Raw genomic sequence first — 12,207 nt, 5'->3', positions numbered from 1 at the left:
TCCAACAACTTCCCAACCACTGATGTCAGGCTAACAGGACTATAGTTTCCTTTCTGATGCCTCCCACCCTTCTTAAATAGCGGAGTAACATTTGCAATTTTCCAGTCATCCGGTACAATACCAGAATCTATCAATTCTTGAAAGATCATTGTTAATGCATTCACAATCTCTCCAGCTACTTCCTTCAGAACGTGAGGGTGCATTCCATCAGGTCCAGGAGATTTATCCACCCTTAGACCATTAAACTTCCTGAGCATCTTCTCAGTCGTAACTTTCACTACACAAACTTCACTTCCCTGACAAAACTCTTGAATGTCTAGTATACTGCAGACGTCTTCTACTGTGAAGACAGATGCACAATACGCATTCAGTTCCTCTGCCATCTCTGCTTCTCTCATTACAATATCTCCAGCATCATTTTGTATAGGTCCTATATGTACCCTCAACTCTCTTACCCTTTCTATACTTAAAAAAGCTTTTTCTTTTCATTTTGTGGGGATTCATTTAATGCATTTACTTTTGCCTTTGATTGAAAATGCGTTGAACAGCACAAGGGCATTTGTTGAAGAGGTCAACACATTTGGTTATCTTATTTGAACTAATGATTATATCATTATGGTTTGGTTTCTAGTTTTTGACTTTTGAGCAATATAAGAAGATATTAGGCTATGCTTCACTGCCAACTGGTGTGGTAAGTACAAATTATAGCTCCTCTCACATCTAGTTAAACTGTTGATAAACTTTCACAGAGCTGGCACTTCCCTAAAGATGTTGATAAAATGTGAACAATTAATTCACAATAAATGGTTCTTTAATGCAATATGTGGCTTTACTTATTTTTCCCAATATTGGTTATCTGTCATTTCCCTTATAAAGACTTAAATAACTTAATTTTTTAAATTGAGGTTACATGTTATGGTCAACCAAATCTCCATATACTATTAAGTTTTGTAAGTTTAACTCACTGTAAATTTGTTCATGAGCTGTCACTCAGCACAGGGATTAGTGCCTTTGTCTTCTTGCATTCCTGCTTTCAACTTCCTGTTTACCTGTGGTTGTGTATTTAGGTGTTGAACAGAGTTAGTTAAGGATGAACTTATTAGGGAAGCGTACTCAGTGGCTAAACCGTAGTAAAAAGCCAAAAGTTTAGTGTTAAGATGGTTGCTGACTGACAGACCACCAGACTTCTAGACAGGCATCATTGAAAGCTGCCCAGTTTATGAAAACCCAGGGTATGATTCATGATATTTGGAAGGGATTAAGGGCATGTTGCTGCAGGAGTTTTTAAAAGTTACATGTAAATAAGAAAATAAGTGGCTTCATAATATTGGAAATCCAGAATTTTAAACTGGTTTTCATTTCTTTCTGTAGAATTTCACTCTTGATATCTTTGTCAGTTGATCTTAACTGATGTTGTCAGAGCTACATAATTAAAGAGATATAAATCAAACTAAGCTAACATTCTTTACAATTATTGTTACTTGGGATAATGTGAGAAATAATACTCTAAGACTCCGATACTCTAAAGTTGTTTTAAGGCTTTAATTTAAAATTCCTGATATTGATCCCAATGTTGAGAAATCACTTTAAGAATATATAAAGGTTTTTAATGAACTTAGGTCTCAATTTTAGCAAATGTGTGCATTTATGTAATATAAATTATTCAAAACTTTCCAGTGCCAAAACTAATTTATAGTCCTATAAGTGGCCAAAAATATAATTGGTATAAACTATAATGAATAAAAAACGTTTCAAATCAGAAAGAAATGCTTTGGCCAAATGATTAAGTGTGTAGCCTAAAACCCCCTGTTTGATGGTGAGGGAAACTGATTGTGCTTCTTCTTTCTGGAGCAATGCAAGAACTGCTGTTATGTTTCCTACTTAAGGGCACTTATGCTTTTGGATAGTGATACAGCATTGGTGATTGTTCATCATGTCTGACAATGACTGAAATTGTGTGCAGGAGAGTTTTTAAAGTGGAAAAGTTGTTGCACTGTGCCATTTCCACTCTCTTGACCTCAGAAGTCCGGGTCCAATGGTATGAACAAGCATCGCAAACTGGAATTTTCCTAGGTTGCAAAGCTTGACCATGACATCTTCTGTGCCTTGTCTTGCCCTTTGCTGTCCATGGAGTAGTGCAGTGCTGCCTTCCTGCCCGTTGGATCTCACTATAGATTTCATCCACCCAATCTGCCAGAGCTGACTTTGCATGCTAGGAAAGGCATGTCCCTATCTCACCAGGGTATTAGGCCGTTGGCTACCCTCACCTGATTTAGCCCGCTTGTCAAAGCTGTGTACTGGTGTGTGGCCGCTGTTGCATGCAAGCAGCTACTTGGAGCTACAGGTGAGAGCTGAGTGGCCAATGGAGACCAAAGGTGAGTGAGCTGCCCCAGAATGGATACGACAGGCCCCAACACCAGAATTGCTACCTCTCCCTGAATACCCTATACACCCTGATACAGCGTTAATATAGATATAGCGGTTAAATATGGAAGACAGCACGGCATAAGGAAGCTTCCATTGTCCAATTATTTAAACTCTGGGCTAGATGTTCATCTTCCAGTGTGCTAGCTTGTTGAGGATTTTTATTGCGTCGATCTTACTGCTAATAAGCATGATGAGCATTCCAGCACTGACTGCTCTAATTTCAGATTCTTGGTGCTTTGGTCATATTGAAAGTAAATGATTTGGAAATGCCAAATGGAAAAATGATGAAAGGAGGAGGTATCCATTTACTGACCTTACAAATCAGAAAATGGTTTATGATTGTCACGTGCACTGAGATACGTTGAAAAGTTTCGGTTTGCAGGCCATCCAGAGAGATGTATACATATGTAAGTATATTGAGATGGTACACAAGGAGAGAATAAACAATGCAGAATTTCCTTTAGTGATCTGCCCCATCACTATAATGATCAACACTTGCAAATGGCAAATGGTCTTTAAGGGATTGCAGGTGAGCTACTACACTGCTTTTACAAACATAATGTTTATATAGTTGGTCCAGCTCATGTTTTAGTCAATTGTATTCTGCAAAACTTTTCCGAAGCAGAATAATCACTTAGTTTGTCTAATAAATCCAGGCATGCTCTTTTTACTGGCTTCAAGCTAGCTTCAGTAAACAGACTGAATCAATACTCTCATGAGTTTAGAAGAATGAGTGATGGTCTCATTGAAATGTCTTAAAATACTTGTGGGGCTTGACAAGGTAAATGCTGAGTTGTCGTTTACCTGGCTGGGATGGCCAGAACCAGGCGTAACAGTTTCAAATTGGTGTTTATTTAGGACTGAGGTGAGAAGAAATCTCTTCACCCAGTAGGTTGTGAAAGCTCTGTAATTGAATACACCAACAGACTGTTATTACCAGATTTTCACTTATTAGAGTAATAAAGGGAAATGTGGAAAATGGCACTGTGGTAAAAAAAATCACCCAGGATGTTCAAGAATTGCAGAGCGAGCATAAGAGGCCAAATGCTTCCCCTTATAGTATTATGTTTGCATTATTCGCCTTTTATGGTGTCAATTTTTATTGCATATTGAGTATTTATTACCACAAAAGAATGTTCTTCCTTATGAGTAATTTTTGAATTACAGTGAAAGTGAAGTAGTTTATCTGACTTTATTGAATTATTGTGATGAATCATCTTAATCCAAATGGTAGAATTATCAATGTTTATTTATTTGGTCCATTATTTACATACATTTTCAGCCTATAACTTATGAATTAACTGTTTGTGAATTTCACCTGAATTCATGTTGAACATTTTTCAATTCTGTTTAATTTAAAATTATGGACTTGCAGAGTTTCAACTGGAACAATTGCAACCTAAGGTCTTAATAATTCTATTGTACTGTCTAACAAGTTGCTTAATTTTACACAAGCTTATCAGACATTAGCTCTACCTTGGGAAAGTCACCTTGACTCAAACCAATTTCCTCAAAGGCATGTATTAAATTACAGCAACAGTATTACATAAAATTGAATTCAACAATTAATTTCCCTTAAATTTCTCTTTACTTTGAAAACCATTGAACTGGAACAGCAGAGCACTGTTCAAGTCAAACAAAGCATATCCAAGTTTGAAATCTGAACAGACTAGTTCTTCAGCAATGGAATTTTTAAAGAACGATAAATCCTGTTACTGAAACATGGTTTGACAAATTACACGTTATCAAGTTAATACGTCAATATTGAGAACTGTGAGGCTTTGTGGTTTTGCTGTGATGAAGAGTTAATTTTATTATTATTTTAATGGGTTGATTTTGAGATCAAAGTCTAGAACAGTTACAACATTAATGATTGATTATGTGTCTTTGTCTCATATTTTAATAGAGATATTCAAAGGAACAGATTATCTTAAGGCAGAGAGAGAGTTGGAAAGGTACAGAAGTTGAGAGAAATAGTTCCAGAGTGTAGGCCCTGGAAACCTCAGGAATCATCAATTATGGTGGAGTAATTGAAGTTGACAACTGGCTTGAGCATAGCTTTCAGCTATATTTTATGGGATTGGAGGACATTAAAGATGGGAAGATATGAGAGTGAGGGGACATTTAAAAATATGGTGAGAGTTTTTAATTTGAGTTTTGTCTAACTAGAAAGCTCCTCAACTGTTTCATTTTCCCCACCGAGACCTCTTGCTAAATTAAAATGCTAATTGTTAACAAGATGCTTGGGTCACTCAGTTGGTATCTGAAGATTACTAACAAATAAGGTACATGACTCAATATTAGGCTAGCTGTTCTGGCATGGGGATCATTCCAAGCCCCTAATTCATGCTGGCAGAATGAACATAAAACATGGATCAGAACAGCAGAACATATATACCCTTTGGTCTACCATTATCGTGACAAGTATGGTGCCAATCTATCTAATTCCACTGATCTATACATATCCTCATATTTCCTGCCAGTTCATGTGTCTGTCTAATCTTGAGATCTTTTCAGTCCACTTGAGAGAATAGGTAAGTGCTTTCTTTAAAGTTTACCTGAAATTTGCAGTTTGAATGGTGCAGTGCCTGAAGACCCACATGCAATGTTTTAGTTTCTTTTCATATGCCATCACATTTCTGAATGGTTGATAAACACTACCTCGCTATTCCTCTTGTGCATTTTTATCCCCATTCATTCATTTATTGTAACTTGTAGTAATTTTATGCTTTGCATTGTACTATTGCCACAAAACAAATTTCATGACATATGTCAGTGATAATAAATCTGATTCTGATTCTGCTTCATTGTGGTACTAAAGTGTCAGCTTGGATTATGTAGTTAAGCATTTGAAGTAGGGTTTGAAGTTATCACTATCAGAGATAAGGGTAACACTAACCTAAACTAAGAACAGTGTAATTTTCTTTAAATCCTCAGTAATTCCCAATTATGCATTTATTGGTAATTGTCTAGATTTTTACACTGGCTGGTCTTGGATCTGGTCTCACAGAAGCAATCATTGTCAACCCTTTTGAAGTAGTCAAGGTTAGCCTACAAGCTCAACGGAATTCTTTTTCACAGGTAAGAAGAATTTAAACTTTATATTGTATTGATTTTTCCTTCTTATTAATGTTGTCTTGTTATGCTAATTCCCTGTTTGAGATACACTAGGTGGCCACTTTATCAGGTAGCACCTGTACCTACTAAAATGGCAACTGAGAGTATGTCTGTGGTCTTCTGCTGCTGTAGCCCATCCACTTCAAGGTTTGACCTGTTCTGCACTCAGAGATGCTCTTCTGCACACCATTGTGTAATGCATGATTATTTAAATTACCATTGTCTTCCCGACAGCTTGAACAGACTAACCATTCTCCGATGTGCTTTTTTTTTGTTTTTCACACCATTCTCTGTAAACTCTAGAAGCTGTTGCATGTGAAAATCCCAACAGATCAGGAGTTTCTAAGAAACTTAAATCACCCCATCTGACACCAACAATCATTCCATGATCTAAGTCACTTAGATCACATTTCTTCTCCATGCTGGTATTCGGTATGAACAACAACCAAACCTCATGTATTTATGCATTCAGTTGTTGCCATGTGTTTGGTTGATTAATATTTTTATTAATGAACAGGTGTACAAAGTGTACCTAATAAAGTGGCAACTGAGGGTATAGGAGGGACAAACCAATTATGTTTACCTTGGACAGGTTAAGTTGAAAAAAATTCTTCAATTAATAAACAGAACAAAAACTAAAAAAATAGACATTGGTTGGCAGAGATAACAGTTCAAAAATTCAATTGTGTATTCTTTTAAATGTAACATGAAATCTTTTATAGTTTTCAAATGCATGCTTTTGTGTGCATGACATGTATGTGCAAGAAACAAGGATGATATTAATCTAAGTACTAGTAAAATTAATGTCAGTCCCATACAAATGATTCATGTATATGCAAATATCAATCTGTGTGTACCATGCACAAGCGATTGGATCTGTACAGCAGGAGCAGACAAGCCCTACATCTGTGCATTCTAAAGGGACCTTTCATTACTTGCGGTTCTCTATGCAGGGGTGAGAGTAACAGAAGGACTTAGCCATAGTGAAGTTTGGAGCTGCAACTTGTCTGAAGTTTTGGATACAATTTTTAGGTCAATACTTTTTTTTAACCTATACATACCGATACTTCATTTTTTAGTCCTACTTCACCCAAAGACAGTTATGAGAGGGACCAAAAGACAGCAGAGATGGAGAATGGTGCTCTTGCTTTATCTTAATAAAGATCCATGTATTCAGTCAGTAATGACCGTCATCCTGTGTATTGCTACAGTCATGCAGCATGCCTCTGATGTATTACCTGAGTAAGTGGTGTCTGTCATCCTAAGCTTCTTATACTTCCACAAATCACAATGGGCGATACATTGCTGTGTACATTAGAAATCATAATGGGCCATGTTGCTCGTTTCTCACTCAGTGAGGTCATGAATGATCTGGTTTTTCATCAATCCTTTTAATCTTTGATTCAGTGAATGAGATAGAGAAAGCATCTTCTCTTCCCCATCTCCCAACCTTTTCTCCTTGCTTAGAAAGCATTGGGCACACATATTTTTTCAGTTTATTGGTTTGCAGATCTTGGAAGTAATTGATTGCACCCATCTAGTGCTCCAGCCTCCACATCTCACTCTGCATTGAGGAGTACATTTAAATCATCTGAGTTACTTAAGGGATAGAGATTTTCAGGGAGTGGGATGTGATGTGTTGAAACAGCAGTCGTGACCATATTGTTATGTTCATTAACTCTGAGCTGTCATTGGACACTGACTGAGTGGCAACTGAGCCCAGCTAACTAGATCCTTTGCTTCAAATAATTAAGAATGTGAGCATGGTACAGTCCTATACATTTTTGCTGAAGGCATCAGTTAGATTGCCCCTCCTAAAAATATTTGTGTTACAATGTATGATATGCCTGTAGTAGCTGATTAGTTGTAAGGTAAAAAATGTGATTTGTGTCTGAGCATTGGTTTAGTGTTTAGTATGTAAGTGTATCACTGCAAATAATAATAGATGTATTTAGTCCCTATTTTCACAAGTGACATACACATTTCTCTTGTACCATTTATTTATTGTAAATTATAATAATTTTTATCACTTGCATTGTACTGCTGCCTCAAAACAACAAATTTTACAATGTATGTCAGTTATAATAAACCTGATTCTGATTTATGCCATAAGTATTCTACCAGACTAGGTCCAAATTACTGGAACATAATTAGAGGAATTTAACTCTCTTTCTTTTGTCTTCCATTGACTCTTCATTTGGTTCTTGTTGGAGTCCTGGCACCTTTAGGATGTAGGCCCTCTGACCAGATTCTTCTGATTCTTTATCTAGGGTGCCAAATCCATACCACTGAAGCAGGTGTCCACTCCTGTCAGCACTCTGAAGCTACACAATTGCTTATGGCATTGTTCACCTCCCTTTTGAGATATCATGGTACTTTTTCAAAATCATTCGTGGTTTTGAAAAACCTCTATCAGATTTCTTGTCAGCCATTTCTTCTCTGAGACCAATCCCAACTTCATCATTTTCTCTATGTAACTGAAGTTGCCAGTCCCTCATATTATTCCAGTCAATCTTTCCTTCACCTTGTTAAGATATTGGCATCCTACCTAGAGTGCAGGACTCAAAATTGCTGACTTCTGTTGAAGCCTAAAGAACATTCTGTGACTTATTGTAACTTATTTGCTTTTCCTCCGTTAATAAAACCAAGGATCCCTTGTAATTTTAATCAACTTTTCAAAAATTTCCTGCCATGTTAAAGATTTGTTTCTGTTACCCCCACTTATTCCTGTCCTCATGTTAATATTATGTTTATATACGTACATATAACATACAAATTAATTGCTAGAGAAGGCCATTCAACTCTTCAAGCCTACTCTGCATTTAACAAGATCATAGCTGAACTAACTGCTACAAAAGCTCTGCATTCCCATCTACCCACAGTAACTTCTCACTCCCTACTTAAAGTCTAATTTTGTATTTAAAAATTCAAAGATTCTGTTTCTTTTGGCAACCCTTTGAAGAAAAGCAATACAAATCTGACAATTCTCAGAGAAAATATTTCATCTGTCTTAAATGGATTGCATGTTATTTTTGAAACAATAACCTCTAGTTCTAAATTCTCCCACAAGAGGAAACATTCTCTCCACAGCCACTCTTTCAGGACCCTTCAGGATTTCCAGTTTTCCACGTTATTTCCTCCAAAATACACAAGCTCTGTATTAAGAATCATCTGCCTTCTGACTATTAATTTTTACCATTTTGGCTACGTCATCCATAATTTGTCATATGTGGTATTTCCCAGTATGACCTATGCAGACTTTAAATTTATATCCTGCTTTCTGTAAATTATCAGAACAGTGTGCCCAATAAAAGCCTTGAAGATCACTTCTGTACCGTTCCTGACAGCGTGAGAAACAATTATTCACTTCCACAGTTCTGATGAATGGTCCTCAGCATAATCTGTTAACTCTGGTTCTCTCCTTGGTGATGCTGATAGCTTCCAGTATTTTCATGCATTTCAAATTTCCAGGACCTGCATTATTCAGTATCTGTTGCATCTCTTGTTTCTGTATCCATATAGTCTGTGGTATATTTATTTATGATACTTTGGACATACAGCAAAATGATGTCATTATGTGTTTATGACAAAAGTACCACTTGTTCTCTCCTTGATGTGTTAAAAGATCTGGAGAGGTATGGGCCAAACCCAGTCAAATGGGACTTGGTCAGTTTTTTAATTTATTCAGAAGTAAATTGAAGTTCATGTGGTTCTTATAAAGTAAAATAGAAAATGCTGGAAATATTTAGTAATTCGGCAGCATCTGTGGAGAGAGGAATAGAATTAAAATTTTATGTTGATGCCTGGGTTGCTGAGTATATTCAGTGTCTGCAATATTTTGTTTGAGAATGATAGTTCATTCTTATTTGAGATAATCTTGAAGACTGGAGAGTAATCAGTAATTGGCTTATTATTGTCACACATACATGACTTCTGAGGAAGTAGAGGAGCTGGTGTACTTTCTTGGCCAGTACGTCTACATGGTTGAACTTGACTCTGGAATTCATCTCTTTCGTTCAAATTTGGAAGAGGGCTGGAAGAGTTCAGAGTGAAGTATTTCCCCCAAAATTCAAAATGAGCACCCATGACCAGTATATACGTGAGCCTGTGTTACTTAATTGCAGAGCTAACCAGGGTTTGCATTGCTCTGTTGATAGATTATGATTAGAGTAGATTACACTCCTCCAGATTTTCATTTGTGGTGACATTCATACAGGGGCAGTTTTTCACTTTGTCAGGTAAATACTTAAGTACTGTCTGTAATGAAATATATTGGCTGGAACACAGCTGTGCAAGGTTGCACTGCTTATTGTATGTCAACTGTGCATTTTCTCAGATATTCGTATTTAAACAAAATAATTGCAGGAAGATAAAGAAACTTTTGACTTTTGCTCTCCAGTGCCTGAGGCATTTAACTGCTGCACAACACTTCACAATGGTTAACTTAGTCTGCATGGAATCTGCATATCTGCTCTGTTCAGCTGCTTAACCAGAAAGACCACTGGGATTTGTCATTCATATTTTACTTGGAAGTTCTAGTAAACGTTTAGCTACTAGGAACAAATATGCACATCCCAGTGATATCTGCGTCTCTGCCCCTTTTGAGCTCTCCTAGGACTCACAAAGAACAAGAGTAGCACGGTAAATCCACTGCAACAAACATCAGCAAAGACCAGCTGAGACTGCAGAGTAACAGTACAGAGCTGTTCATGGCAGTGGTCTTTTTGCCTCACTTTCCATCAAGTTCACTGAGGGGGCAGAAAGATAATGGCCATGGTAATGATGGTGAAATAATTGTTGTTCATCCTTGAATACATGGTGGAAACATGGAGCCATATTTGCTCTGCTTAGCTCTTCCTTAAATGGCTATCTGCGTGGGTCCGAGCAATTGCTCCTTGAATTTAATGCACCTCTTGGCATCTTTCAGTACTACTTATAGAAGGGTACCAGCCCTTAACTGGTACTGTTTTGATGTGGGTAATGCAAATGACAAATGAACCTCACTAAAGCTTTTGATAAGGAGGAATTTCTTTAGCCAGAGAATGGTGAATCTGTGTGGAATTCATTGCCACAGGTAGCTTTGGAGGACAAGTCATTGGATATATTTAAAGTGGAGGTTTGTAAGTTGTTGATTCATAAGGGTGTCAAAGGTTACAGGGAGAAGGCATGAGAATGGGATGGAGAGGGAAGATCTATCAGTCATGATTGAACAGTGGAGCAAACTCAAGGAATTCAATGGTCTAATTCTGTTCCTATGTCTAACAGGTGGTAGGCAAGAGGAGTATTGAGGACAGAGACACCTTTTTGTATGTGCAAGAATCCCTAAAGATAGCAGTGAAAGAGATGAATAAGGGGTAACTTGTCTTTATTAGCCAGGGCACACATACAGGAACAGGGAGGTTATGGTACATCAGTATAAAATGCTGGTTAGGCTACAGATGAAGTGTTGTTTATGTTTCTCATTGCCACACTACAGGAAGGAGCTGACTGCACTGGGGAGAGTGCTGTGGAGATTTATCAGGATGGAGTATTTCACTTATGAGGAGAAGTTAGCTCAGTTAGATTTGCTTTCCTTAGACTGCAGGAGACGGTGCAGTGATAGAACAGATGGTAGGAAGCTCTTCTATATGCTAGAGGTATCTAAAATCAGAGGTCATAGGTTTAGAGTAACGGCCTCTCGGCTTAGGGAGGATCTAAGTGTAACCAGGTGACCGTTGAAAATTATTTTTAGTGTTAAAGCGCACTTAGGTATTCACCCTGGTAATGATAAAGTAGCTGCCTGTGTCTTGGTGATGTCATTAAGTACGTGCAGAATAGAAAGAAGAGTTTCAATGTTCGAGAATGAACGTTGAGTACTGAGGGCTACTTGCCCCTAGATTTTCACGAGTAAGGTATCAGTGCTGGATAGCACAATTGTGCGAAGTTCCTTATTGGCCTTGTAGCGTGGGTGAAGAGAATTTACTTCAGGCTCTAGCCAATATGTGTTTGGAAGTTAGAAATGTATGTGCCAAAAATTGCCACTACTCTATTGGTTTTGTATATTTTGTTTTATTTTTTCATACTGCATACGTAACTAGTTGATACACGAGTGTGAGAGTTGAGCTGAGACTGTAACAGCTGGAACTGTTTTTTTTTCAATTCATTTTGTTGTTTTTATTTTGATACCCTCTTTCTGCAATAAAACATCTAAAACAGGTAAAAGAATTTAAGACCTGATAAAGTATTTGTTGTATTTTCCCAAGCTACAAAATTAGGAAGAACTTCTTCACTCAGAAGATGGTTTGAATCTGGAATGCATTTACTGATGGGGTAGTTGAGGCAGGTAAACTTGCAACATTTAATAATCTGGATGAGCACTTAAATCATCAATGAAGGCTACAGAACAAGTGCTGGTAAATGTAATTAGTGTTAATAAATACTTGATAGTTGCACAGATGTGCTGGGCTGATTGGCCTACTTCTGTACTGTATGACTATGACTGTTTGCCCTTACAAGACACATCATGGTTAGTGCACATGCACAAGAACAAACACTTTAGAGATACACATAAACTGCGTTAGTAATGTAAAATTCATTTTCTATTTGACTTCTAAGTGAATGTGGATTCTCTTATACCAGAAGATCAGCATATTGGAGGAGAGTGCTCTCCGCCAGAGGGACATT

The 12,207-nt window shown here is 37.3% G+C and overlaps 1 protein-coding gene across 3 annotated transcripts in view; it reads left to right on the top strand.

Annotated features, from left to right (window-relative positions):
* Positions 1–12,207, top strand: part of slc25a21 (solute carrier family 25 member 21) — a 395,200-nt gene that overhangs the window by 364,536 nt on the left and 18,457 nt on the right. For all 3 annotated transcript variants that reach the window (XM_073040006.1, XM_073040005.1, XM_073040004.1), the window contains exons 6-7: positions 632–691; positions 5,401–5,508. In XM_073040006.1, coding sequence (XP_072896107.1) covers positions 632–691; positions 5,401–5,508 — 168 coding nt within the window. The remainder of the gene's footprint in view (positions 1–631; positions 692–5,400; positions 5,509–12,207) is intronic.

This window comes from Hemitrygon akajei, chromosome 3 (genome assembly GCF_048418815.1).
Source record: "Hemitrygon akajei chromosome 3, sHemAka1.3, whole genome shotgun sequence".
NCBI lineage: Eukaryota > Metazoa > Chordata > Chondrichthyes > Myliobatiformes > Dasyatidae > Hemitrygon > Hemitrygon akajei.
The sequence above is the reverse complement of the archived record's forward strand: the minus strand, read 5'-3'. Positions and strand labels throughout refer to the sequence as shown.